The sequence below is a fragment of the Delphinapterus leucas genome, chromosome 2 (assembly GCF_059928025.1).
Source record: "Delphinapterus leucas isolate spDelLeu-1000000601 "Yukka" chromosome 2, BTC_Dleu_Yukka2, whole genome shotgun sequence".
Taxonomy (NCBI): domain Eukaryota; kingdom Metazoa; phylum Chordata; class Mammalia; order Artiodactyla; family Monodontidae; genus Delphinapterus; species Delphinapterus leucas.
Window position 1 is genome coordinate 180,526,336 of NC_143130.1, and position 27,751 is coordinate 180,554,086.

Sequence of the window (27,751 nt, forward strand, 5' to 3'; positions counted from 1 at the left end):
GGGGCTGGGCGGTGCCTCTTCTTCCTCCCGCGCGCCCAGCGGAGCCGGAGCCCTAGCTGTGCGGAGCCCCGCAGTGGGCCGGCAGTCCGCGGCTCCTGACCCGACGCGGACCGAGCGCTGGCCTGATATACCCGCCCTCCGCCGCCGTCCCCTCCCGGTAAGTCGGCTACCTCTGGGCCGGCCAGGAGCCGCGGGGAAACTGAGTCCGGGCCATGGAGGCGCTTGGGGTCGGGGAGTGGGGTTGGGGGAGCGGCGTGTGCGCCCGGGGTGGCGCCCAGCAGCCCCGCGCCCAGGGCGGCGGGATCCCGGTTCCCAGGCGGGGACCCTGCGGCGCCCCGGCCCCGACGGTTCGCGCCCCACCCCGGACTGCCGGCCCCGGTGCGGAGACGCCGCCCGAGCGCGCGCTGCCCTCGAGTGGTGGGGCCGAGGGTTGGCCGGGCCTCTGCCCTGTCCGGTGCCGGCAGAATTTACCCGCCTCGCGGCTGCTACATCCTGACCATGAATCAGACACAGTTGGGAATAAAGTTCAACTTCAAGTGGCACCGCAAGGCATGCGGCGGCCTGCGGCCCCGCCTGGGCTGCTGGGTCTGTAGCCGCCTGCATGCAGGTGGGCGCACACGGGGCCCTGGCACCCCCACAGGCAGGCCTTGGGGGAGCGAGCCCCCGTCACTACTCCGGGTTCCTCCAGAATGGGGCTGGTAGTTGGCCCTGTGCTGCTCCGGTCCCACTCCTGGGCCCCTTTCCTGGGGAGGAACCCGGGAGTGACCGTAGCCTCAGGAGGGAATCCGTGCTTCCACCAACACTGGCTGCTCCTGGGGAGACACGCAGGGAGACTTGTCTGTCTGGCCTCTTGAGCCTCTGTGACCCAGGGCCCCAGGCTGCATGGTGGCCAGCCTCAGTTGTGACCGCAGCTTTAGTGCCCCACCCCAGCTGGACACACACACCAGGAGTCAGAGCACCTAAGGTGGCCATGACCCTGCCCCAGCTGGGAATCAGGAACAAGGCCAGAGATCAGGCACACCCATGAAGGAGCTGGAGTTGGGAAGTCCCCTCCCCACCAGCCCTGCCCCCTTCTCCCTCTGGCAGTGAGAACCGACCAGGACTCCAGCCTTCTCTGGGCCTCAGTCTCCCCACCTGCACCCTGAAGGGTGGGGACAGTTGCTCAGGCGTGAACCTCCTCTGTCGCCCAGCGGTGAGGGAGTTGGGGACCCAGAACAAAGCCCCAGACCCCGTCATGGTGCTTCCCAGGGTGGCGGGCTTTGGGTAGTGCTCGCTGCAGCCCTCTTGTGGCAGCTGTGGGTGGGCGTCTGATTCCAGGTCTGGAGTCTGAGACTTCACACTGTCCCCACTCCTCTCCACACCGGCATCAACTTTCTGCTCAAAGGGCCAGGTTGGAGCGGTAGGCCCGTCCCGACCACTGCCCAGGCCCACCCTCCCGTCTCTTCCACAAGAGTTCCCGGCCCCCAGCTCGGGGCTGACAGGTCATCGGGGCGGGTGGGCAGGCGGAGGGGGCACTGCCGGGGGCGTGAACCCAGGTGACCAGGTAGGGCTGCCCCTCCCGTGACCCATCCAGGCCTCAAGTCCTTTGAGGCTCCGCTCCTTGGCGGCAAAGAGTTAACCGTCGGGTGGGGGCCCCCGCTTTGTGGAGGTGCTGACAGGCTGTCGGAGCTAATTGCACACACCTCACATTTGGGACCTGGAAGCTGTACCCTGAATAGATTCCATTTGCCTTTCATCAAAGTGCAGTTGTTTTCCAGGTTGGAAAAGTTAGTGGTTTGTGGAACTGCAGGAGGGATGGATGGTAACTGGTTGATGATGGGCCGCCGCCCTGGGTGCAGGTGTGACCAGCTGGCCTGGCCTGGACCCTGGCGGGGGGGCTTTCCCTGAAGTGAGCTCGAGCCCCTGGCTTGTGAGGGCACCCAGAGGAGGAACCCAGAGGCGAGGTCCCCCCACGGTCTGAGGGTCTGTGGGCTGAATGAATGAAGGAGAGGAGGGCCGAGTGAACCAGCCTGCCGCGTTCCCACTGTGATCTCTGACCCTCACGCCGTCCTGGGTAAGGGTGGGTCTTGGGATTCTTGTCTGTTTCACGGGGAAGAGGAGACTGAGACACGGGGTGGTTCGGGGACAGAACCGGTGCTGTGCTCCTGGCAAGAGATGTCTGTGAAGTCCCTGCTGTGTGCGTCAGGCTCATGCTCCCCTCGCCGCTGTGGTAGCCGGAGCATGGCATCCACCACACTGGGCGTGCGGGACGTGCTGCCCCGGGGGCCAGGGGAGAACTGGCCGGCCCCTGGGGAGCACTTGGAGGCCAGGGCTGTCCCCCTGCCCCTTATCACCACCGCAGTTCCCACAGGAAGAGCAAGCACATGGGTGCAGCAGCCTCTGGGTTCCAGGCCTGATGCCCTAGGAGTTAGGAGAGCTTTGTCCTGGCCAAGCAGCGCCCCCTGCCCCTGGCCCCCAATGCGGGGAGGGGGTGCCGGCCCACCCTCAGGGCACCCACCTGTGTGAGTGCAGAGCAGAGCAGCCAACGCGGACGGACAGCTGCCCTGGAGCCTGGGAGCCGCCGGCCCATCAGGGAGGTGGACCCTCCTGGCAGTGGCCGGGGGCGGGAGGGGCGGAAGCAGTCGCAGGTGGGTGACTGACGAAAAGGCCCCTCTCCCTGAGCTGTCTGAAGCAGAAGGGCAAGGGCCAAGGCCGCTTTCTTCTTCCGCCTGCCCGGCCTGCCCCATCACAGCCCTCTGCCCTGCTGCAGCTTTCCCAGCTGCACCTCCCGGGTGCCCTGGGCAGCGGCCCCTGCTCACAGCCTGCCAGAGCATCCTCAGCACCCCCCATCCTGTGAGCTGGGCCCAGTGGGAAGGGAGGGGGAGGGCAGACTGGAGGACCACCAGCTCCCAGGAGGTTGTGCCTGGGCCCACCCGCTCGGGAAGGTGGAGGCCTCCCTGGGAAGGGGTGCAAGGCCAGCGCTGCTGGAGGCCCGGCTGGCCAGGGCCATTGAGCGAAGCCCTGCATGGGTGGGAGGCGCACGCCTGGGGAGGTGGAGGCTGTCTCTGCTTCCTGTTTTGCAGGTGGTGCCACCGAGGCCTAGCATCGAAGGGGAGTGCTGCGGCTAGAGGGTGCAGTGGGTCAGGGGCGAGGGGCGGGGCCGCGCGGCCCACGCTGGCCGCATCACAGCCCTGGGCCGTGGTTTCCCTGCGTTTCCTCTGAGACCCCGCTCGGCTGTGTGAGCAGAGGCCGGCCCCAGCCCCCGCTGTGCCACACAGTGCTGGTTCCCCCACTCCACACGCGTCACACAATCCCCGCAGACCCAGCTGGTGGGGCAGGGGCTTCTCCATTCCTGAGCTTGACCTTGGTCCTCGCCAAGTGCTGGTGGATGTGGGCGTGGGTGCCAGCATGGGCCCTGCCCAGCTGGGTGAGAGGGCCTCAGTCTCCCCGTCTGGCCTGGTCCCGGTCCTCTGGGGCCCTGGGATGTGGCCTCGGTGTGCAGCCTGCCTCTCCCACCATCCATGTCCCCGAGCCCGTGTCCCCATTTTTGCTCCAAGTATGTACAGCTCGGCACTGCCGCCCGCGCACCGCAGCCGGGAAACAGACATCTGCTCTTCACCCAGCCCCAGGGTGGGGAGGGGGTGCTGCCCGTCCCCCTTCCCGGCCTGGCTCCGCCGCCCCACGTGCACAGGCGTGAGTGGCCTGAGAACGCCAGCCCCGTGTGCCCAGATCGGATGCTGCCCACTTTGGGGACATCCATGGCCCCTGCCTGGTGTTTCCAGGCTATCGACGCAGGGGCCGGGCCAGGCTGTGCAGCTGGAGGCAGAGCAGTCGGGGCCGCCTGTGGCAGGTGGCAGAGCGATGGGAGGGACGGCCGGGACGAGGGCCCAGGGGTAGGACCTAGGAGGTCGCCTCCGAGAGGAGTAGGGGAGCCGCCTGGGAGGGGCCTTACTGGCCAGGCCCGGCGCCTGTGCAAACGGTACTGGCCCAGCCAACCCACGGTCCCTGGACAACATTCTGGCCATTTTGTAGATGAGAAAACCAAGTCCAGGATGGGCCTGGCCCCTCGGTGCCCGGCAAGGAACAGCACACAGCGTCTTGTGCCTGATGCTCAGGATCCCACTTACCCGGTAGGGCCGGGCTCCTGGCACTGGCTCTGGGGTGGGTGGCCCAGGGATGCTGAGCGGGACTGGAGAAGAGGCATGCTCCATTCCAGCTCAGTGTCGGCCACGGCAGCCTGGCCGAGGCGACGTCGCGCACAGTGGACTGGTAGGCAGTGGGGCACAGCACTTCCTAGCAGCTACGGGCCCACTTTGCAGGTGGCATCCGTGGATCTGTTGGCAGACTGGGGTGGGGAGGTGGCACCAACATGCTCATCCCTGTGTGAGGACAGAATCCAGGGCCCAGCAGGTCCTGTGTGTTGCCCAAGGGACACGGCCAGTCAGCAGCAGAGCCTGGTCTCAGCTAGAACTTGAGCTGTCCCCTGCCCCCAGGCTCTGGCTGCAGCCCTTGGCAGTGCCAGGCTGTGCAGGCTGGGCCCCTCCCTGCCAGTCTGCTGCTTTGTTCTCCCTACTCTGGGCAGGCAGCCTGGAATGGGGACGTAGGACAGGCGGGGGTGGGTGGGGGCCCCCTGGGGCAGGCAGTGGGTGGCCTTCATGTCCTACCCCAAGACCCTGAGGCCTAGACAATCACAGGGCGATCAGGGCCTGAAGCTGGCCTACCCCTTTCCTTCCCTGGACACCAAGGGTCCTCCTCCCTGCTGGGAGAGGCCTTTCCTGAGGGCAGCAGGGGGCCAGGGGGAGGGACACGGGGCTTCCTGGAGGAGGCTGCTCTGAGCTCTGTCTGGTCTTGGAGAGAACCCATGCAGAGGGGACGCTGGTGGCGAGCCTGAGGTCTGCGTGCGGCCCAGCGGAGCCCTGCAGGTGGAAGCTGTGGCCAGACGCCGCCTTGCCACCCACGGGGCCACCAAGTTCCTCGCCCTTGCTCACTCCCTGACCGCAGGTCTGCACCCATCACTTCCCTCAAGTGTTCGTTGTCAGAGCTGACTGACCGCCAGAAGGCGGCAGTGGTCTCTGTCACCGTTGGCCCCTGAGCCGGTCCCCTCCCTCCCGGCCTGGGATCCCCCAGAACCTGGACCAGAGCCCTGAGACTGGCAGAGGTGGCCAGGCCCTCTGGGCGCTCCCCCATTGGCTCTGCTTGTGTGCAGCTGGGGAGGCCGAGGCCCAGAGACCAGGTGACAGCAGGAGGCGAGGACAGACCCGGTTCCTGTGAGCCTTCAGGGCAGTTGGAAGCAAAAGCTTGGCTTCCTGGTGTGGGTACCTCCACCCTTCCTGTCCTCTCTCTGCATCCGAGCTGGCTCATCCCCAGGGAATAGGGCTCCCAGATCACCCCCAGCCCCTTACCAGAAGCCCAGATACCCACAATGCCCAGCTCAGGGCTGCACTGCGGGGACCCTCCTCCCAATGAGCCCAGGGTAGGGCGGCACCACCTGCCCCAGCTCCGGCTGGCTTTTCCTGTTCACCCGTGTCAGTTCCCTGCACCAGGACCCTCCCTGTGTGGCTCCCACCAGCTTCTGCTCCTAACAAGGAGGGTGTTAGCAGGCCACGTCGGTCATGACTCCAACCTGGTCCAGATCCTTGGGCACGGTGGGCCACCCAGGCCCCCGGCCCTTCTCCACTAACTAACCGTACAGAAGACCCAGCTCCCAGGTCCATCCCTTCACCCCTGGTGACCCGAGCTGGGGGTGGACCTGCTCGAAGCCCAGCTCCCTCTGTGAGATGCTGCTGGTCTCCTTCTACCATTTTGCTTGCTCTGTCCCTTTATAATTATGAAAATGACCATATTCACCGTGGATGCATCATCTCTTAGCGTTTGGCACGTGTCTCGTGTGACACGTCACATTTCACGTGGCTGGAATCCCACACAGTGCGCCTGGCACCCCGGTTGTCACCTCTGGGTTTTAATTTGGTGCTGCCGCGAATGTCTTGGTGCCCACCCACCTCCCAGTGGGCCCCTCTGTCCCGCTGCTGGATGCAGTGAGGGCTCCAGAGGCAGGGGCCTCACACCCCATCCTGGAGACGGCAGGTGGGGCGGGCAGGAGGGCTCCTTGGACGGGAGACGGGCCAGGGACCCGTGAGGACCCTGCGCACTCCACGCCCGGGTACGGGCAGGCGATGGGTGGACGCGCAGTTCCTTCCCGGGGGCCCACTGTGCACAGGACCCCCTGCCTGGGATGAGCCCATGGGAGGTGACCCACACAGTTGAGTTGAGGCACCCTGAGGGCTCGGGGCCTGGTGAAGATGACACAGGAGCCAAGATTCTGGAAAGGAGGGGTAACGGGGTCACAGCAGGGCAGCCTCAGCTCCCCCTCCTACCCGGCAGGGCCCGGGCTGCCCCTGAGCTCCAGGAGGAGCTGCCAGGCAGTGGGAAAATTTGGGTTCTTGTAGGAGCTAAAAATACGGTGTGGCAGCCCCTGCCGTCCAGTTCCGGAACCCCCTCCTGCCGTTTTACGCCCACCCCGGGGGGAGACGAGCTGACTCTCTGCACCCGCCCCCGCCCTCGCTGGCTCTGGGCCCAGAAGCACCCCAGCCCGTTTGCTGATGCTGGCAGGGCTACCCCAAAGCTGTCTCCCCAGCCTCAGGCAGCCAGTCCCCCTCACCGGCACCTTCCTTAGCCCTGGCCCCCACTCCGGCCCCAGAGCGCCTCCTCCGCCAGCCCTTGCAGGGACTGGGGAACAGAAGGCCTCACCCACCTCCACAAGGTGCCAAGTGCTTACCCCGAGTCTGGGCTTCCTCACCCTACCACGCTGCTCAAAGTCCGATGGATCCGTGCAGGGCCTCCCAGCAGCCGTGCCCAGGACACAGCTCAGTGCCCAGTGCCTGCCTGGACCAGCTCGCCCTCTCTGGCTCAGTTTCTCCATCTGCAGGGGCTGGTCTGGGAGGTCTGGGAGGCCAGCTTTGACCCTGCCCCCGCCATACGCACGCACTCAGTTTGATGACTGCCAAGCAGGGGCGGTGGCTTCCCGAGAGTGCACAGCTGCCCAGGCATGAGGGTGCCCAGGCGGAGGTGCCAGCATCACTGTGTCAGGCTGGCCAGGTGCAGGAGGAGAGCCAGATGGGTGTCTGACAAAGTGGCATCTGTGTGGGCTGGGCGAGTGCCCATGAGCAGGACACCCGGATCGTTGGGCTGACCCTGGGAAAGCTCAGAGGGAGACCCTACCTTCTGGAGTCCCCGTCCGAACGGGAAGGCATGACCCGGTCCAAGTGGAAACTCCACGTTAATGGAAGAAAAAAGGTGAACGTTAAGGATCCACGGGCAACATCCCACTAATGTCAGAGCCTCAGGGTCTCTCTCTGCAAAGGGTCACTGCCCCTGTAGTTTTTGTGCAGGGGTGGGGCGGACTGCTTGGAGGACAGATGGGGGTGCTTCAGTTGCCAAGGGACGGGGGCTGGCCTGAGCCACTTGAACTTGAACCCCTGGGAGCCCCACGTGGTCGTGCTCTTCTTAAGCCTGCTGTGCTGGCTGCATAAATCGGTCTGCCATTCCAAATTCCCGTGCTGGCCCTGCTCTGGGCAGGCTGGCCACACCCTTCATCTGGGGGGGGCACCCCCCGCAGAACTGGGAACACATTCCTGAGCTTGGGGCCCCGCCCTGACTAGACTACACTGGGTTGGTCCCCGTGGCCCCGCCAGGTCTCGGCACCTGGACTGGCTGCGCGGTGGGCCAGGGCTGAGCGGGGCCCGAGGGCAGAGAGGCAGGCATCCACGGACAGGATGACAAGAGCCGGGAGAGCCCTGCGCGCTCGCTCTGCCCACCGGGTGCAGCTTCTGCATGGAAACCCGCTGCAGCCCTCTGAGACACTTCACAGATGGAGAACAGAGGGGCAGAGTAACTTCCCTGGGCGCACAGCCGGTGAGCCCAGGAAGGAGGCAGCAGCCTTCCACCACGCTCCCTCCCACGCAGCGTCCCGGGTGTTGTCAGGAAGGGCCGTCCCCACAGCCTGTGCCCCTGAGAGCAGTAAAGGTTAACTTCTTCCGGTGCTCGCTTTGGAAGTGCTCAGCCACCGCCCGGACGGGAACAGGCAAAGGCTGTTTATTCCAAGCTGCTGCAGCCAGGGAGTTGTCTGCTGGCTGGTTACTACAGACATAGAATGTTAGATATACACATACCCATCTACATGCGTGTTATATAATATATGTTAATACGTTGAAATATTTTCTGTGTACAGAAAGCTTCTTTACAGGAAAAAGGGGGCCTCGGTCATGACGGGGGCTGCGGGACTGGGAAGCTGGGCGGCCCATAAGACGCGGGGCGTCCACATGGCTGGGGGCACATCCGGTTTTACCCAGTTGGTCCTCAGTTGGAAGCGAGGACAAAAATAGTGGAAGCCATGGGTTACTGATCAAGTCCCGGCCGTGGGGGGATGTCACAGGGCGGTTGTAGGGCTTCCTGGGCTGTCGCTAGAGATGGAGGTCTGACTTCCTGCAGGTCTGGCGCGGAGGGAGCAGGCTGCTTCCTGCGCTGGTTCCTGTGATGGTGGCTGGGTGTCTCGGGCTGGTGGCTGCAGCCGTGGCTCAGAGTTCCGTGTTTATATATGGTCTGGTCGTGGTCCATTTATGTATTCAGTCTTTATCCTGAAAAGCAGTTGGAACATTTCTAGGAGGATGTCCTTGGCCCAGGGCCTGACGGCCCTGGATGATGTTGGGCACCCTGGTGGGCATCACGGAGGGAGAGAAGCCTCCCCACCTAAGCCTCTGGGTCACTAGCTGAGCTTGCTCTCCCAGCTGGATGCCCTGTGCTCACTGGGCCGCGGCCAGCCGAGCCCTGCGCACCATCGCTGCCCCACGCGGCGCCTGGGGCAGAGCTCGGTGCCAGGGCACGTGGCGTAGGACCCTTCGTGGACGGGTGGCGGGCAGGGCTGGTCCCCTGCCTTGCTTCCGCTCCCGCAGACCCAGGGCTCCCGTGTGGGGGGTCTTTCAGGACAGCAAGCCTGTGGGCCCGGGAATTGGGTGTGTACTGGGAGGACGGGGCAGCACCGGGAAGGGTGGTTCTGGTGACATGGGCTGCCTCTGCATCCAGGGACCCCTGGGACTCTTGGCTGGCGAGGACACTTGGAGGCCAGAGTGCTGGCCTGGGAGAGTTCGCGCTCTGTCCACTCAGCCTGTGCCAAGCAGCCAGGGACTCGGGCCAGTGGAGGCGGGGCGGGAAGGGAGGGTCGGTTCTGGGTCCTCCTTAAGCGGCAGCACCCGTGGCGGGTGGCAGTGTGTGCGGAGGTCCGTCTGCCGTGCTCTCCGTGGTGCTGGTGGGAGCGGCCCCCTCCCCTCCACTGAGAGGCTGCCTGGGAGGGATCAGGGCCACGGCTGGTACCGGGCAGTTCAGTGGTCAGCAGTGATGAGAAGCCAGGAGAGTGTGAAGGGCAGCCGGTGGCAAGGCCCAGAATCGATGGGCCGAGGCAGCCGGAAGGTCCTGAGAATCTGGGTGAGTGCCTGGGGGTCTGAGGCGGCCGGGCCTGGGAGGGTGCAGTCACGGGGCGGGCCCTGGCTTCTCCAGCCGACCTGGCCCAGCACAGGACCCAGGCTGTGGGGGCCCCTGGGGGAGGGCTGAGGGGCACCCCACAGGCCCCTCGCCTCCCACCCCTCAGGATGCTGCCAGCAGCCCGACGCTGGCGCAGATGAGGGAACAGGCTCGGCCAGGGGCTGCTGGGAGCGGCAGAGCCGGGGGCACTTGGGGGTCAGCCCCCTCTCCCCCCGGCCAGGCTGCTTCCTGGAAGGACCCCATGGGTCCCGCAGGGCAGGTGGGCAGGGGGAGGATGAAGGGTGGGGGGAGGGTGCTGGACTCCTGGTGCGGACCCCCTGCAGACAGAGGAGGGGCGAGGATGCCCAAGACCCTCACCCAGGCGGAGGGGGAGCAGGACCTCCGAGAGAGACAGCAGCGAGCACTGGGGCCACGAGCTCCGCCGGGGACAGGCCCCTGGGCTCCTGGCCCCATTCAGCCTGTCTCCTGTGACCTCAGGTGGCCCCGCGGGTCTCCCCTCTAAGTTACCAGGGCCAGCAGCCCTTAGGGTGACGCTGCACTGGACATCCAGCATCTCGAGGGCCTCAGGCCGCCCTCCGGGGTCCAACCTCAGCTCTGCCATTTCCATCTCTGGGGCCATGGGCACGTAATCTGGTTTCCCTGGGTGCTGCCTCCGTGTCCCCTCCTGTGAAGTGGGGGCGTACTGTGCCCGCCTGCCGGGTGGTGGGAGGCCGAGGGTCGGGGTGGGCAGTGCTGGCACCAGGCCCTGGGCATGAGGCACAGTGGTGTTTCCGTGCCCTGCCCCTGAGGCCTCCCTCCACGCTGCCCTTCTCACACGCTAAATATAAGACCCAAGCCATACGTGGTCGCAGAAGAGCCTGGACTGCCCCTGATCTCTGGGGTCCGGTCCCAGGGTCTGTGGTTGGGGACAGCATCGCAGCCCAGGGCCCCAGGGAGGGGCCTCGGTGGGTGTGGTGATGACACAAGCGCAGCCCACCTGCCCCGCTGTTCCGTTTTGGGAAGGGCACGTCTGGGGGTCATTCTGGGCTGGGCCACCCCTCGGCCTCCGGGGGATGTTCTCTGGGCTGCGATCATACCTCCTGCAGCTGCGTCTGGGTCAGTCTCCGAGAGCCACAGGCCTGGGGGACGCCGGTCTTCCACTGCACGCAGACGGACAGAGCGAGGCCCACAGAAACTGGGGCCTGGCAGGGCTGCTCCCCACAGGGCCCTGGCCTTGCCCCGAATTGGGTGGGCGGTGGACATGACCCTCGAGTCAGCCCCCCTCCGCAGGCACATTCCCGATGCTGTGGGCAGGCTAGAAATGACCAGGGCCTGGAATTGTCCCCGCCCATCCTATTGTCCCCATCTGATTCTGCCCACTGGGCAGGGGAAACACCCTGGGGGCCAGGTAAGGGAGCCCCGGAGACCCCATTTTTGCTGCCTGATCACCGCTGGGTCAGTGGTATTCCTGCCAGTGTAGCCTTCTGGGGTCCTGGCGCCTTCAGTGAGGACAGCGGTGCTGCCTCCTTGGTTGCTGTGATGATGGAGACCAGGATGGGTGTAAGCAGAGCCTGGCACAGGGGAAGCCCGTGGGCAGTGGCAGCCCTGGTGGGATGAGGGTTTGCCAGTAGTGTGTCCCCCGGGCAGGCCTGGGCATCAACAAGGAACGCAGTGAGTCCCCAGTTGGCAGGTGGAGGCCTGGAGCAGGGGACGTTGCCTCCACTGACCAGCCAGGGGCCAAGCTGGGCTGTGGCTCTCCTCCGGGCCTGGGGCCGGGCTCCGGGCTGACACCCCTCTCCTCTGGCCCCGCAGTTCAGCAAGATGTCGGTGAAGGAGGGCGCGCAGCGCAAGTGGGCAGCGCTGAAGGAGAAGCTGGGGCCTCAGGACTCGGACCCCACGGAGGCCAACCTGGAGAGCGCTGAGCCCGAGCTGTGCATCCGGCTGCTGCAGGTGCCCTCCGTGGTCAACTACTCAGGGCTGCGCAAGCGCCTGGAGAGCAGCGACGGGGGCTGGATGGTGCAGTTCCTGGAGCAGAGCGGCCTGGACCTCCTGCTCGAGGCCCTGGCGCGCCTGTCGGGCCGCGGCGTGGCCCGCATCGCCGACGCCCTGCTGCAGCTCACCTGCATCAGTTGCGTGCGTGCCGTCATGAACTCCCAGGAGGGCATCCAGTACATCCTCAGCAACCAGGCCTACGTGCGCCAGCTCTCCCAGGGTGAGGCTCCAGGCTGGGAAAGGCGGTGGGAGGTCTGGGGCACAGGAAGAAAGAGCTTGGCCCGGCAGCCAGGGAGGACTTCCTGGAGGAGGAACCAGTTTCCCATCGTCCCAAGTCTGAAGCCTCCAGGTCACCTTGGAGCCGTGATCCTCTACCAGCTGCACCTAGTTGCCCCCTCTGTTCTGTGCCTTTGCCCTGCTTTTCCACCTAGCCCTGTGCTAGTTTGGGCCCTGCCCCCTCCCCGGTCTCTGGCCTCCAGGCCCCTGTCCACACCGTGGCAGCTGGAGTCACCTGGGTCAGAAACACACGTCCACCTGAGGGGCCCGCTTCCACTCTGCCGGGCTCCGAGCTCCTTGGCCTCACCCCTTCAGGTCTGCGGCCCCTGCCAATGGCATCGTCCTCCACCGCCACCCCCCTCCCCGCCCCCATCCCTGCTCTGGCCACCTGGGGCTTCTCCTTCCCCAGCTGCCGGTCCCCCCCATCTCCACTCCCCGCTCAGTCTGCTGTGCCCTCGTGTGCCTGCCAAGTCCTGCCCGCCCTTCAAGTTCTGGCTCACTGTCACCTCTTTTAGGAAGTCTCCCCGGACTGCAGCCAACTTAGTCCTCAGCCCTTGGGAGAGACCGCAAGCGGCCCTTGGTGGACAGTGGTCACTGCGTGCTCTTTGCCTACCAGGCTGTGCTGCTCCCACGATGCTCGGGGCTCCGGGGCGGGCAGGGCCTGTGTGGGCGAGCGAACCAGAGACCACCCGGCCCAGGCCCGGCTGTTGCTGTCTATAGAGTCCTTTGTGCCTTAGTCTCAGCAGGGCTGGCCGAGAGACACCCCCAAAACTCTCCCAGCTCCGGGAATGCAGTGGGAGGCAGGGGTACATGGGGACAAGCAGGCATCGCAGGCTGTGTCTGCTGTAAACACAGTTGGTCTAAGTTTGGAGAAAACACGGGCTCAGCCCTGGGAGGGCTGCCAATGTTGGCCTTGGGCCCGGAGCTCACAGGGGCCCCCTTAGACCTGAGGGCCAGCGGGCGTCGACCCCGGGTGACTGGGGCCGGCCTCCACACCCCTCCCCGTGGCCCCGGGTACGGTCAGCGCGTCTGGAGAGGCCAGTGCCTGATGTGGGCGGTGGGCTGATACAGAGCACCCCTGGCCTCTGCCAGCCGGGCACTTGGCAGCTAAAGTGTGGGAGCCCAGGATGGGTGGTGGGCACAGGTGGGGGAAGGGCGGGAGGAGGAGAAGCCCGGGCTGGGGGTCGGTGGGCCCCTCTGAGAGGCCCCCTGCCCTTGGCAGCTCTGGACACATCCAACGTGATGGTCAAGAAGCAGGTGCTGGAGCTGCTAGCGGCCCTGTGTGTCTACTCGCCCGAGGGCCACGCCCTGACCCTGGACGCCCTGGACCATTACAAGGTGAGCGGTGGGTGGCTGGCGCCTGGGTGGGGCCTGGGGGCACACTGACCCCTGTCCACCCTGCAGACGGTGTGCAGCCAGCAGTACCGCTTCAGCGTCATCATGAACGAGCTCTCGGACAGTGACAACGTGCCCTATGTGGCCACCCTGCTCAGCGTGGTCAACGCCATCATCCTGGGCCCCGAGGACGTCCGTGCCCGCGCCCAGCTGCGCAGCGAGTTCATCGGTAACCCTGCCCGGACCTCCGCCACTGGGGCCCTGGCCGCCCAGCCCGCGCTGCCCCCTTCTGGGGAGACGCCCCGTGCCCTCTACTCCAGGGCCCCAGAGGCAGGCTCTGCGTGGGCCCAGGAGTCCTCCTGCCCCCACCTGCTCCCTTCGGTGGACCGAGGGCCTCAGGACCCCTGGACATTAGCCCTGGAGGGCTCTCTGTGCAAGGCTGCCGGGCAGTGGAGAGAGGCGGGTCCTCTGGCGTTCAGTTCCAGCCCTGCTGGCTGTGCCAGGGACCGTTTACTGGGGACCACTGTGCGTCCAGTGTGGTCTTCCCCGAGAGCCCCATATCCCCAGTGTCCCGAGGGAATGGGCGGGGTGCTTTGGGTGGTAGGAGTGAGCCCAGGGAAAGGGTGAAGATGCAGGTGTCAAAGATGTGGGTGGCCCAGGGTGGGCTGCCCGAGCCGCAGCCTCTGGGACTTAGCGCACGTGTCCGTTCCCAGGGCTGCAGCTACTGGACGTTCTGACGCGGCTGCGGTGAGTCCCCACTCCGCTCCCCAGAACCAGGCCCCCCTTCCCCCTGGGTCCCAAGCAGCGCCTCCAGATGGGCAGGGAGGGGGCTTCCTGGAGTGGCCCCAGCAGGCCCACCGCTCCTGGGGCCAGGTCCCAGGGAGAACCCAGCTAGCCATTCCTAGCACTGCTGGACAGGCCATTGAGCAGAATTTCCCACCCAGGGGCTTGGGAGCTGCCCTGAGAAACTAAGTTACCAGGTACGGTACAGGACGCCCAGTTAAATTGGATCGTAGGTAGACAACAGATCGCTCTGTTAGTATAAGTATGGCCCACATGTCGCACGGATATACTTGTGCTAAATATCGTTCAGTGTTTACCTAAAATTCAAATTTAAATGGACATCTAGAAACCCGTGTAGCTGAGAACCCCATCCCAGGCCTTATCAGGACCACTCTCCAGGGTGGGGCCTCCACCCCCAGGGAAGTGGGCAGGGGGCGACCCCAGCAGTAGGAGCCCCAGCTGGTGCGACTGGTGCTACGCCGGCCTCCGCCAGAGGTCTGCTGGGCGCTGAGGGGGCGGTTCGTTGCCCAGGCTGAGGACGGGCCTGTGCTGGGCTCGGTGAACGCACAGCACCCCGCTCAGGCCAGAGCCCCACGCCTGCTCGCAGAGGCCGGGGGGACCCTTCGGGGGCAGCCTTGGTGCCGCCCTCCAGCACCCAGAGGAGGGCCTGCCCCCCCTTCCGTGCCCCCCGCGGCACGGCCCCTCCGTCTGTCGCTGTGAGTGTGAGAACTCGCGCTTCCTGTCCCGAGGGGCGAGGAGCTGACCGGAGAGGCCGGCTGCCCCTGGCTACGGCGGCCACCTGCAGGCCACGGGCCCTGCTCAGGGGTGTGTGCGCACCTGTCGGGGGCAGGGAGGCTGGGGGAGCAGCCCGCTGAGCCCGCCCGCCCCCCTCCCACCCTCCCGCCACAGAGACCTGGAGGACGAGGACCTGCTCATCCAGCTGGAGGCCTTCAGGGAGGCCAAGGCCGAGGACGAAGAGGAGCTGCTGCGGGTCTTCGGGGGCGTCGACGTCAGCAGCCACCAGGAGGTCTTCTCCTCCCTCTTCCACAAGGTGGGCCAGGCAGGCAGCCCCTCCCAGGACTGTCTGGGGGAGGGGCCGGTGGGCCCAGGGCTGGAAGGGGCCTCCTGTCCTGCCCTGGTCATACCCTGCCCTGCTGGGGCCGGCGGGAGCCACATCCAGAGCTGAGAGGCCTGGGGGGCTGGAGAGAGGCAGAGGCTGGAGCCCGCTGCCCGGGGCCAGGTCTGGGCTGTCTCTGGCCAGAGCCAGGGCCACAGGACCCAGGAGGACAGGCTGGCTGCGCTGTCCTGGGCCCAGCCCACCGGCCACCGTGAGGGGTACCGAGGGGACTTCGGGACCAGCGAGTCAGGGCGCTGGGTTCTGGTCCAGCTTAGCCGCCCCCTTCACCGAACCCAGCAGCTCTCAGCCAGGGGCCAGCGTCCCCGGGGGCATCCAGAAACATCTGGAGACATCTGGGGTTGTCATAACTGAGCACGCGTGCGACTGGCTTCGAGTGGGTGGAGACCAGGGATGCTGCTGCAGATCCCACAGTGCACGGACCGCCCCCACACGCTGACCTGACCCCAGGTGTCACCGGCGTGCCCATCAGGGAGCCCTGATTCAGGCGCATCACCAGGGCCCCCGTGGGGCATAGAGGGGTGACAGGGTGGACGCTTCTGGGGAGGCGATGGCTGTAACCTGTACTCCTTGCCCACCCCGCCCAGGTGAGCTGCTCCCCGGTGTCTGCCCACCTGCTGTCTGTGCTGCAGGGCCTCTTGCATCTGGAGCCCACCCTCCGCTCCAGCCAGCTGCTCTGGGAGGCCCTGGAGAGCCTGGTGAACCGGGCCGTGCTCCTGGCCAGTGACAGTGAGTGGGTGGGATGGAGTGTGGGCAGGGGCCCCGTGCCCTTAGCCCCTGCCCGCGTCCCCCTCCCTGACCCCAGCCTGGTGGGCACACTGGGTTCTTAGCCTGTGGGGGGAGGGGGCCAGCCTCAGTCCTTGACCCGCCCCTGCCCGAGGGAGGGGGCTGCACCTTTCCGGATGCCCCCTACCCTGACCTGGATGTTCCCACCCCAGCCCAGGAGTGCACCCTGGAGGAGATGGTCGAGCGGCTCCTGTCCATCAAGGGGCGGCCCCGCCCTCACTCCCTGGACAAGGCCCACAAGGGTGTCCAGGTCAACCTCGGCCAGAGTCGAAGGGGCAGCTCCCCCCAAAACACCGGTGCCCCGACGGTGGGTGTCGGGGGCCAGCAGCCAGCAGCAGCCCTCGCCGGCCTGCACGTTGCCAGCATCCAGGGCGAGAGTGGCAGGATGGCGCCGCAGCCCACAGCCCCGGAGCAGCTGGAGCCCACCCCGCCCCCAGCTGCACCCCCCCTCCCTGGCACCGCAACCTGTCCCCCGCCCCCGCCCCCCCCACCTCCTCCACCCCCGCCCCTGCCGAGCCTGGGGGCTGTGTTTCCCTCACCCCCACCTCCCCCACTGCCTGGCCCTACTGGGACCATACCCCCCCCGCCTCCACCCCCAGGCCTGGGGTGCCCGCCCCCGCCCCCGCCCCTGCCGGGCACCTCCGGGCCCCCTGCAGCGGGCGGCACGGAGGAGATCACCGTGGCCCACAGCCTGGGCTCCGCCTGGGTCCCCAGCCACCGGCGGGTGCAGCCCCCCACTCTGCGCATGAAGAAGCTGAATTGGCAGAAGCTGCCGTCCAGCGTGGCCCAAGGTGAGTCCATGCCCCCAGGCGGCTCCCCTCTGAGGGCAGGGGCTTGGCCGCCATGGGGCGCAGCCGGGGCAGGGGCAGGTCAGGGGTCACCTCTGAGGCCCCTCTCCTCGCACAGCTGCAGGCCAGTGTGTGTCTCTGATGCCGCCCAGGGGCTGAGGGTGCTGATGGCTCAGAGGAGGTCAAGGCCGAGGCTGGCTAGAGGCCAGGTCACCTGCCAGCCTGGATGCAGCCGCCCCCCCCCCCCAGTGCAGCCACACCCACATATGTGGCATGGCAGCAGCTGGAGGGCTTCCTTTGCCAGGCATTTATTAAGTGCCCGCTGTATGCTTGCCCTGGGCTGGGCCCCAGGCAGGGCATCCCCGCCAGCCCTCCAAGGCCCGGGCCACCTGCACCCCAGACTCCCGGGGTAGGTGTGAGCCTGACTGGCGGCCCCTTGCCCGCAGAGCGCAGCTCTATGTGGGCGTCACTGAGCAGCCCGGACGCTGAGGTGGTGGAGCCTGACTTCTCCAGCATCGAGCGGCTCTTCTCCTTCCCCGTGGCCAAGCCCAAGGAACAAGCAGTGGCCCCAGCCAGGAAGGAGCCCAAGGAGGTAGGGACGGGGCCAGGGCTTAGACAGGGCTCCGTGGCTGCCCTCCAGGTACTGATGGGTCACGATGTTTTCCAGATCACTTTTCTGGACTCCAAGAAGAGCCTGAACCTCAACATCTTCCTGAAGCAGTTTAGATGGTGAGCTGCGAGGATCTGAGAGCAGCTGGTGTCGCAGAGCCGGCCCCTCCCGCCAAGCCCCAGTCAGACTCCCAGGCCCGGCCTGACCCGGCCCCGCATCTTGGGCTCAGCAGTGCCCTCTGCAGGCCACCCTGGGAAGTTCACATCCCATCCCTGGGGCTAGAGACAGCGCGGGTAATAGCCACAGAGGACCCCAGCTGGGGGCTCTGGAGACCACTAGACCAGACTCCCTGGGGAAAATGATACCCAGAGAGTGGTGGGGACCCTTTAAGCCACAGACAGGCGGTGGCCAAGCCAGGCCGAGGACGTGGCCCAGCCTCCCAGCCCTTGAGTCCTTCCCTGCAGCAGGTGTTCTGCCCGGGAGCTCACGGGGTACCGCTGAGCCATCCCACCTGCGTCCTGAGCAGCCCCCTGGAAGGAGGAGGAAGAGGGTGCTCTGGCAGATGGGGCGTATTCTATTCAGCTGCCAGCGTCATTACTGTGTGACCCCGGGCAGGTGGCTTGCCTTCTCTGTGCCCCGCAGCCCTGGCCCCTGCGACCTCCTAGGTGTGGGAGGCAACCCGGGCATGACCAGCAGAGGTGTCGTGGGCCAAGGGCCGTCCCAGGCTGGCAGGGTCCCGAGGAGACCAAGTGGGGTGCCTCGTGTGACCACCCCGTCCTCTCACCCCTCCAGCTCCAACGAGGAGGTCACCGCTATGATCCGGGCTGGGGACACCACCAAGTTTGACGTGGAGGTTCTCAAGCAGCTCCGCAAGCTCCTTCCCGAGAAGCACGAGGTGAGTGGACCCAAGAGGTGTGTGTCGGGGGGGCCCAAGGGGCCTGCAGCTCCACCCAGAGCTGTGCCCGGTGAGCGGGCACCTCAGCGAGCCGCCGCAGGTCTTCTGGGTGAGCACGCGTGGGCCTCCTGTTGCAGGTTGAACACCTGCGCTCCTTCACAGAGGATCGGGCCAGGCTGGCCAGCGCCGACCAGTTCTACCTACTCCTGCTGGATATCCCCTGGTGAGCTCGGCAGCCCCGGACCCGAGGGCCTGCCCATGGGTGGGAGCTGGGCCCAGACCCAGAGAACAGAGCAGGGCTGTGTAGACGCGTCCCCAGGGTTTCACGAAGAGCAGTCCAGATATCACTGGTGCTGCCCCCAGCCGCGGGGCCCTCCAAGGGGACCCTGTGGGCCGGGGCCTCCCTCCCGGCCGGCGACGGCATTGGGGGTGGGCAGCGGGCAGGGCTGTGTGGCCTCCAGCAGGCAGGCCCAGGCCCCCCTGTGTGACCCCCGGGAAGGCCCCTGTTCTAGGAGCGAGGAGTGCCCCACGAGGGAGCGCCTGCCCTCATCTTTGGCAGCCAGGGGCTTGTCCAGAGCGCCCTTCCCGGGCCCACGCCAGGCCTGCTGCATCCCACTTGGGGCCCGGCCCGGGAAGCTGCGTGCTGAACAGGGCCAGGCCGTGGGACCACCCCCCACCAGCTCTGCCGAGAGGACCCTGCGGGCCCAGGGAAGGTGGGTGGAGGCCCCCAGGCCCTGAGCTCCCGCTCTGCCGCCCCAGCTACCAGCTCCGGGTCGAGTGCATGCTGCTGTGTGAGGGTTCGGCCGCTGTGCTGGACATGGTGCGGCCCAAGGCCCAGCTGCTGCTTGCCGCCTGCGAGGGTGAGTGGGGCACCTGGCTGGGGGCAGGCAGGTCCTGGGGGCGCCCCTCGGGCTGCAGAGGTGCCTGGGGGTGCCAACCTTCCCCTCCCTGTAGACCACCGCCCCGTCTTGAAGCCTGAGCCGTGCATGCACTCACGCGTGCCCACGCCGACACACGTACACGCACACACACGCGCACCGCTTTCCCTGAGCGAGGAGTCCCCAGCCACCGGGCAGGGACACGGACGGGCCTGATCACCGAGGCGTGGCTCGGTTCCGCTGGGGTCGCACGCCGGGTGGGGATGTCCCCTGTCGTCTTGGCCACAGACTGAGAGCCAGGGTGGCTGCAGGTGGCAGAGGTTCCCCTCTGTCCTCGCCCCCAGAACGGGCAGTGGTCACCTGCCCCCGGGTGCGTGAGGCTCAGTGAGCGCCCATGTCACTCCTGCTTCCGGAGCCTCCAGGCTTGCTTTCAGTCAGGGTTCCGCTGCCCTGCCCACTCCCTCGTGCCCTGGAGCCTAGCGGGGAGGCGGGGGTGGGGTGGGGTGCGGGGAGGCAGTGAAGGGATGCCATCCTGCAGGCCTGCTCGCCAGCCACCGGCTGCCCGTCTTCTGCCTGCTGATCCTGAAAATCGGGAACTTCCTCAACTACGTGAGTGGGCAGCACGCAGCCCGCCCTTGCTCCCTGATCCCCGCCTGGCCCCGGGCCCAGGCCGAGAGGCTCACTTCCCGCCCTCGCAGGGCAGCCACACCGGGGACGCAGACGGCTTCAAGATGAGCACACTGCTGAAGCTCACAGAGACCAAGGCCCAGCAGAGCCGCGTCACGCTGCTGCACCACGTGCTGGAGGTGCCCGCGGGCCTGGGGGGCCTTCAGGATGGCGCCCACGCCCCGCTCTGCCTGCAGCCCCTCTAGGCTCCCATCTGAGCCCCTGGTCTCCCCTTCACACCACTGCACCCCCCGCAGTCCTCACCCACTCCAGCTGGCCTCCGTCCCTCCCCAGACCCCAAGGAGAGCAAAACCAGCAGAATCCGGCCAGGCCCGAGGGAAGGCCTTGGAGGCCCAGGGTGCCGAGGGCTTCCGAGGGCCGTGAACCACAGCTGCCGAGGGTGGGGGGTTGCAGGGTGGCCTCAGCGGGTCTCACCGGACACGTCGTGTTGCAGGAGGTGGAGGAGAGCCACCCAGACCTCCTGCAGCTGCCCCAGGACCTGGAGCCGCCCTCCCGAGCGGCAGGGTAGGTACCTCCTGCCCTACCCCCCACCGCCCGCTCCCCAGCCAGTGGGGCGGCTGGACTAGGCTGGGTCGCACGCTGCGGCACCGCCCCGGCCCCCCAGGCCCCGCTGCCTGATAGACACTCTCACCCTGGGCAAGACCTCGCGTCCACCGTGGCCTGTGCCCGTGTGACCTAGAGGAAGAAACCGAGGCCTAGCATGTTGGGGAGCGACCTGGCTACGGTCACGCCGGGGGCTGGTCTAACACGCCCTCTTCACAAGGTTAACCTTCAAGACGAGGCCATGCCACCCCACTGTACAAGGAGGGAAACTGAGGCCTGGGGAAGCAGGGCCGGGTCCATGGGGTCACATAGCCCAGGTGCAGCTCTGGGAGGGCAGCCCAGGCCACCCACCTGCAGGGTCCACACTCCCAGCACAGGCCCTGCCCGGCACCACGCCACCGTGGAGGGTCCTCTGGCCATGGGGCTGCTGAGCCTTGTGGAGGGTCAGGCGAAGAGGACAGGCTGATCCGTGGGGGTTACTGTCCTAACGCCACAGACGAAGCACCTTCTAGGGTGGGCACTTCATCCCAACACCACTTAGCCCGCCTGAAAGCTCTGACGTGTTTCTGGCAGCCAGTGGGTGCGCAATCTGGGGTCCCACTGTCCCAGTGGATGTGCAGTCCGGGGGTCCCACTGTCCCAGTGGGTGTGCAGTCCGAGGGTCCCACTGTCCCTGAGGCTGTGCAGTCTGGGGGTCCCCGCTGTCCCTGAGGGTGTGCAGTCCGGGGGTCCCAGTTGTCCCTGAGGGTGTGCAGTCCGGGGGTCCCTGCTGTCCCTGAGGGTGTGCAGTCCGGGGGTCCCCGCTGTCCCTGAGGGTGAGCAGTCCAGGGGTCCCCCGCTGTCCCAGCAAGCCTGGACACCAGCCGTCACCTGACCTTACCGGCCCTCTGGCACCTTCAGGATAAACCTTGAGATCATCTACTCGGAGTGCAGCAGTAACCTGAAAAAGCTTCTGGAGATGGAACGGAAGGTGTCTTCCTCCATCCCGGAGGTTCAGGAGCAGTACTCCCAACGTCTCCAGGCAGGTGCTGGGCGGGTGGGGCCCTGGGCGGGGGGCAGGTGAGCGTGGGGAGGAGAGAGCCAGAGTGAGAGACCCCCCTCCGGGAGGGCGGCCCCCTGTTCCTGGTCCCTGATCCTGCGGCCACAGTGCTCAGACCCTCGGTCCTGCTCAGAGACCACAGCGCCTGCAGGGCCTGTGCCGGTGGCCATCCTCCTGCGGCCATGGGCCCCACCGCGCCCTCCCTGGGGCTCCAGCCTGGGCATCTCCCTATGACAGCAGATGGTGTCCTGCGTGGGCCCCCTCAGGGCCATGACCCTGCCCCTGTGCCCCCAGGCCGGCATCACGGCCTCCCAGGAGGTGGAGGGGGTGTTCCAGGCCATCAGGCAGAAGCAGCTGGAGCTGGCCGCCTACCTGTGTGAGGATGCCCAGCAGCTGTCCCTGGAGGACACGCTCAGCACCATGAAGGCCTTCCGGGACCTCTTCATCCGCGCCCTGAAGGTGGGCCCCTGCCGTTGCCGGGTAGGGCGGGCGGAATGGGGGTGATGGGGGGCCGGGCTCACAGGCCGCATCTGTCCCGCAGGAGAACAGGGACCGGAAGGAGCGGGCGGCCAGGGCTGAGAGGAGGAAGCAGCTGGCGGAGGAAGACGAGGCCCGCGGGCTGCGGGGCGAGGGTGGGAAGCCTGGTGAGGCTGCGCCAAGGGCAGCGGGGACGGGCCACGGTGGGGTGGGGAGGGCGTGGGGGGCGGGGCAGGCCTGGGCCATGGCCACTCCTCCTTCCTTGGAAGTCTTGCAGCACTACATCCCCTCCTCTGGGGCGATTCCCCGGGTGGGCTCCAGGGACCCTCTGAGCCGCGTCTCTGGGCTTCTCAGTCAGGCAGGGAGGCGGGAAGCAGGAGGAGGTGTGTGTCATCGACGCCTTGCTGGCTGACATCAGGAAGGGCTTCCAGCTGCGCAAGACGGCCCGTGGCCGAGGGGACACGGCCGCAGACCCCCCGAGGAACAAGGCACCTGGTGAGACCCTCCCCCGCCTCCCTGTCACCACTTGCTTCCCGCCACCCCCGCGCTATGCCATCCTTGCAGCCCGGCGCCTCCCTTCCTCCAAGCAGCCCTCCTTGATTTCACAGGAGAGCCCACTCCTCTCCCTTGCTGCCCTGAGATGAGGGCCAGCTCACCCCCACAATGCTTCCGCATGTCTCTGCTGCAAGAGGGCTCCCCGGCTGGTGTGACGGCCGCCCGTCCAGCCCCCAGGCCGGCAGAGGAGTCGGGCCAATGGGCCCTCTGACAGATGCCCTGGGGCTCAGAGGGGCTCTGTGGTGGTGGAGGAGGCAGGCATGAGGCCCTGGGGTGGGACTTTCCACTCCTGAGAAGGCTGCCTTGGGCTCCTTGGGGACTCTGGGGTCAGGGGTGACGATGTGCCCTCGTCTCGGGGCCCAGCGTCCCCTGCTCTCCCCCACTGTGGACAGACCGTGGACATCAAGGCCTGGGCCTGCCCTGTGGGAACCCACACTCGGCCACCAGGAAAAGCTTCCCGGGGAGGGGGCTTTGCAGGGTGGGTGGTACTCGACTTGGGCAGGCTCTAGGGATTGGGATCACTGAGGGGCCCCTGCCCTCCACTGATGGGTGCTCCATCCACAGCGGCCACCAGGGATCCTGTGGGAGGCACCAGCCTCCCCACGTCGGAGCCTGGTCTCGATGCTGCAGCGGCCAAGGAGCCCCGCGGCTGGGGTCTCGCGGATGCCGCCCCCAGCAGCCCCCAGCCCGCTGGAGACTCATCAGAGAAGGGTGGTCCTGGGTCCCTGGAGAGGCGTTCTTCCTGGTACATGGATGCCAGTGATGTCCTGGCCACCGACGACCCTCTGGGCCCCCAGCCCTCATGGGTGCTGGGAGGCACTCAGGCCCTGAAGCCGCTCACCTTCTCCAGTGACAAGCCCTCCGAAGCAACGGGTTTGAGCCAAGACACCGAGGAACCCACGGCCGCTCCGGGCACCCGCCAGGCCGAGGCTGACACCACAGGCGAGGGCACAGAGGATGCAGCCGCCCGCGGCCGCGGTGCCGGCCTCCCTGCCGCAGGCCGTGGCGGGGACGGAGACGAAGATGAGCGCACAGCCCCGGACTCCGCTCTGGACACCTCCCTGGACAGGTCCTTCTCCGAGGATGCCGTGACTGACTCATCAGGGTCTGGCGCCCTCCCCAGGGCCCAGGGCCGGACGTCAAAGGGCACAGGCAAGCGAAGGAAGAAGCGCCCCTCCAGGAGCCAGGAAGGTAACTTGGGGCTCCCCCCTCCCTCCTTGTTCCCCGAGCAGGAGTACCAGGCAGGCGAGTCGGCAGGGCTCCGGGCATTGGCGTGTGATTGGAGCTCATTCGTCACACGCCAGGGCCCTGGAGCTCCCCTTGCGGCCAGCCGCTGCCACCCCCCCCCCCCGAGTGTGGGCGATTCCCGGGGCATCTCCGTGTCCTGCCAGAGAGGAGGTGGCAGCGCCTCTGCTCCGGGAAGGGGCAGCCTTGGGGGGCACCGCCCAGCCAGCACACTTCTAACCCACTGACGCCTGCCTTACGTGGGCCACCTCCAGCAGGGCACGGCGAGGGGCCTGGGGTGCGACTGTGTTCCGGCTCAGCATCCACGCTCTGAGCTCAGGGTCGCTCGTGAGGGGCGAGCTGTTGAGCGCATTTCTTTTATTTGGAAGCAGAGGTTGCCCTTGACCCTGACGATAATAAAACAAAAAGACTCTGTGTGATCCAGTAAGGTACGTACCAGCCTGGCACTCAGCACTAACGGTGGCAGCAGAGGCAGGGCCCGCGCCCGGCCCTCCTGGACACTAACCCAGCTCCCCCAGCCCTCCAGCCAGCGTCCCCCGGGCCGCGCTGCCTGGCTTCCCCTCCCTCTCGGAGAAGGGCGGGAGCTGTGCTTCGCCTAGTTGGGGGAGGTGCGGCCTCAGAGCCTCCGCTGGGCCGACGGGGTGGACAGGGCCAGCCAGGATGCCCTCGGGGAGCAGGGCTCCAGGGCCCGGAGGGTGGGGACGGCGTGGCCCTCGGCCCGGCCACCAGGCTGAGGTCGCCCTGCCGGAGCCTCGTGCTAACACCCGGCCCCCAGGCTTCGCTTCCCCCGAGTCTATCCACAGGGCACCCGGCCCTCCTCTGGCCCTGGCTCCAGCCACACGTGTCCCCAGGGAGACCGTTGAGGGACAGGGAAGACCCTGGAGGCCACTGCCAGGGACAGGCAGGCCACCGGCCCCTGTGGGGATGCACAGGCGTCCTCTCCCTGGAGGCAGTGGGTGGGTCTGTGGGCACCTCCTGGGACTCTCCCGCGATGGGGTGGGACAGTCAGGGTCTTTGCCGAGGCTCACAGCTGCAACCGGAGTGACGGGCCTGGGTCCCCATGGCGTCCCGGCCTGTGCTGTGGGCCGTGATCTGGTGCAGGGCCCCGGAGCCCCACCTGGGTGGGAGCTCTGTGGGGGGGGCGCCCTCTGTTCCTCACACAGCTGCTGCCCGATGTGTCCGGGGCTTGGGCACATCGAGGTGAGGTGGGGCTGGTGCCGGAGCCCAGGTCAGGGGTGTGGTCCAGTGCAGCTGTGACCTAGTTCAGCCTCACTGCGGGGCTCAGCCTTCACCCTGCGCTGTGGGGGGTTGCCCCCCGGGGGGTTCTGAGCTGGGCTGTCTGCTTTCACGAGGGCACCCGCCTGTCCCTCGGGGCCAGGATTTGTCCTTGCAGCCCCAGCTGCTGGCCCTACGTGTGGGGGACATTGGAGTGTGCAGTCCGTGCGTTCGGGGACAGCAACCATGTGTGGCCACTGTCTGGTGAAAGACTGCTGTGCCCGGTGCAGGGTCTGTGCTCCCCCAGTCCCCCCCCCCACCCCCGGCCAGGCCTGGGGCTCCCAGTCTGCAGGCTCGTGGGCCCTGTCATCCCAGTGTTAGGACGGGAGGAAGAACCCCTATCCTCCTTGTCTCCCCAACTTCTTATTTGGAGAAAAACTTCAACTCGACAGGAAATTTGTGAGGGGGTCCGAATGAACAGCACCTATCCTTTACCCTGAAATTACAAAAATGTGGAAAACATAGGAGAATTGCTGACATCTGCTGCATTGCTCCCCCCACCCCCCGCAGCTTTACGGACCGACGTGAGGGTTGCTTATAGCCATCAGGATACTTTGTGCCGGGGTTTGTCCCTGGGGCCCCCAGGTCAGGGCCATTCTCCCGCACACCCAGACACCGAGCTGTTTTTACCCGCAGCCCCGGCCGGGGTGACCCCTGGTCCCAGTCTACCTGTCATAGTCGTTGCTTTGCTTTTCTGGAAACAAAGTCCTGCCCAGGACTACACGTCCAGCCCCTTTTGTCTTGCATAACAGCGCAGACACGAAGTCACTTTGGAGGTGTCCTGTTTGTCCCCCACCTGGGTCCAGGTTGCGTTTAAGGCAGGAATCCTACACCCGTGACGTGAGTCCTCCCCCAGAGCATCGCGGGAGGGGCTCAGGGGCCTGTCTGTCCCGGTGTCGGTGGCATTGACGCCGACCCAGACGTGTTACGGTGGTGATTCTGGCAGAGCCCCGCTGCACAAGTAGTATTTTCACTCTGATTAGTAAGCAGCAGGTGGGTGATGCTCCGAGTGACGGCTCCCAGTTTGCACCAGCATCTCTGTTCTGTCGTGCCATCCTTCAATCGTGCAAGTGTCGAGCGTGGGTGGTGTGTCCCGTCCTCTGCTGCGGTGCTCGCGTGGCCACGGCAAGAGTGGGAGGAGTGGCGTCAGGGCGCCTCTGCCGGCTCCTCTGGTCCTTTCCTGGGTGCAGCCCCGCCCCCGCTCCCTCTGCCCGCCCCGGCCCGGCCCAGGCCCACCTGACTGTCCCTCCTGGGCCTGCAGCCACAGTGTGGGTGACTCTGATCCTCTGCTCCTGCCCCAGGCGTTTTCCTGGCCCATCTCTTTTGAGCTCTGGTCCCCGAGCCCCACGCCGCCGCCTGGCTCCGGGGTGCCGTGGGCGCAGGGCATCTGGGGGCAACAGCCAGGCGAGGGCCCCTGGACTAGAGAGCATGGAGGGCACTGGGTGGGCGCAGGGCCGGCCTGGGGCAGGAGCCACAGGTGTAGGGCCCGGTGCCCTGAGGATGGAGCTGCAGAAAGACACGGCAGGAGGCGTCCACATGAGGGGCCGGTGGGGAAGTGACTGGGGCCTCCAGGGAGAGCTGGTGACAGTGGGGACCCGTGAGTATAGACGGAGTGAGACCTGGGGAGACCCCGCCCGCCTGGTGATGAGACGTGCTTTGTGAAACCTGGTCCGGACAGGTGGACGAGCCATCTTGCAGGCACCTGCTTCCTGTGTGAGCCGTCCGAGTGGACCTGGGGACACGCGGTGCAGCCCACTGGGCAGGGGGCATCGGGGCAGCAGGAGCCTGGGGACCCGGTGTGGGCCCCCTGCCACCGCCCACAGCAAGGCCGCTCCTGACCGAGTTCTTTCCTCTCCCTCCCCGCAGGCCTCAGACCCCGGCCCAGAACCAAGTGAGAGGACCCACAGCAGGACCGCTGGACGTGCTGCCGAGCGGGGCTCCTCCGGGGCCAGGCTGGGACCGGCCCCCGGGAAACCAAAACCCTGTGCCTTACCCAGCCAGTGCCGCGGTCTCCCGGAGCCCTGGCAGGGGCTTGCGGCTGGGACCCCAACGGGCACTGGGGCCCGGCCCGCCTGGCGCCTTCCTGGCCTGCCTGAATGCCCCCAGCCCCTCGCGGTTTGCTTTCTAAACGCCGACGCCCAGTCCCGACCCCACACCGCATGCACCACGGCGCCCGCCCACAGCCTGCAGGGGGCAGGGTTAGGTGGCTGCGGGCCCAGCACCACTGAGCTTGTCACCCGGCACCCAGCTGCTTCTGGGGACAGGCCCTCACAGACCCCCTCCCCCTGAAGCTGCGGTTAGCCGGGGCGGGTGGGGGCACTGGAGCCCCGGTGCCACAGCTCGTCCCCCCAGCCCACTCAGTTGGTCGGAAGCAGTTGTGTTTAACTGAAATGGGACTGTTTATGCGTTTCTACAGTTCTGTGGTGGCCCAGTCGGGGATAGGTAGGTGGGTGAGAGGACCCCAGGGCCTTTGGGTAGAGGCAGGCTGACAGTGCATGGGAGGGCCAGCGTCCCTCTACTCAGAAGGAGGGGGGACCCCATGGAGTTGACACGCATCCTAGCATCTCCAGCCCTGAGGTAGGGAGGGGTCTGCCCTTGTGGCCACAGCCAGGACCTGGTCCCCTCATCGACAGCACAACCCGCCCTGCGAGCTGCTGCTCCTACCTCCAGACCTGGCTGGGCTGAGGGGAGGCCGGGATCCAGGCCTAGGGGACCGGACGGATCTAGCCAGAGGGGCTGCCGCCTCTCGTCTCTGACCCCGTGGGCCCCCTGCCCGCACTGCGCTCTCGCCCACCCCCCATCCTCCCCATCCCCCGCTGCGTGCTGCTGAGACTGGAGGAACTTTGGCCAATAAAGAGCAAAGCTTGCCCAGCACGTGACTATGTTGTATCCAGAAGCCGTGGGTGAGTGTGGTTTGATCACAGTGGCTGTGATGATGCGGGTGGGTGGATGGATGGATGG

At 66.8% G+C, this 27,751-nt stretch overlaps 1 protein-coding gene across 6 annotated transcripts; it reads left to right on the forward strand.

Moving 5' to 3' along the window:
- INF2 (inverted formin 2) lies at positions 1-27,690 on the forward strand. Of its 6 annotated transcripts, none has more exons than XM_089908270.1 (24): positions 1-157; positions 11,305-11,704; positions 12,983-13,098; positions 13,165-13,324; positions 13,809-13,842; positions 14,788-14,929; positions 15,601-15,742; positions 15,952-16,590; positions 17,034-17,179; positions 17,255-17,316; positions 17,990-18,092; positions 18,230-18,315; positions 18,852-18,952; positions 19,509-19,579; positions 19,669-19,776; positions 20,091-20,161; positions 21,100-21,220; positions 21,533-21,697; positions 21,780-21,882; positions 22,070-22,210; positions 22,835-23,015; positions 23,121-23,461; positions 23,887-23,943; positions 26,657-27,690. In XM_089908270.1, the coding sequence occupies exons 2-23, from the start codon at positions 11,314-11,316 to the stop codon at positions 23,940-23,942; spliced, it is 3,480 nt and encodes a 1,159-aa protein (XP_089764396.1). In that variant the 5' UTR covers positions 1-157; positions 11,305-11,313; the 3' UTR covers position 23,943; positions 26,657-27,690. The 6 variants fall into 6 exon arrangements, 5 of the variants coding, with proteins under 5 accessions (XP_089764396.1, XP_089764398.1, XP_089764397.1 ...); XR_016392289.1 differs by adding an exon at positions 25,543-25,630 and having other exon boundaries at positions 2-157; positions 22,835-23,461; XM_022575943.2 differs by having other exon boundaries at positions 2-157; positions 22,835-23,461.
- The last annotated feature ends 61 nt before the right edge of the window (positions 27,691-27,751 follow it).

Excerpts from the sequence above, each read along its gene's own strand:
- INF2 (XM_022575943.2), top strand. The coding sequence starts at position 11,314 with ATGTCGGTGAAGGAGGGCGCGCAGCGCAAGTGGGCAGCGCTGAAGGAG. Across the intron at positions 18,316-18,851 it reads CTCCTGCTGGATATCCCCTG|CTACCAGCTCCGGGTCGAGT; the intron begins GTGAGCTCGGCA and ends CTGCCGCCCCAG. Across the intron at positions 20,162-21,099 it reads CCGCCCTCCCGAGCGGCAGG|GATAAACCTTGAGATCATCT; the intron begins GTAGGTACCTCC and ends TGGCACCTTCAG.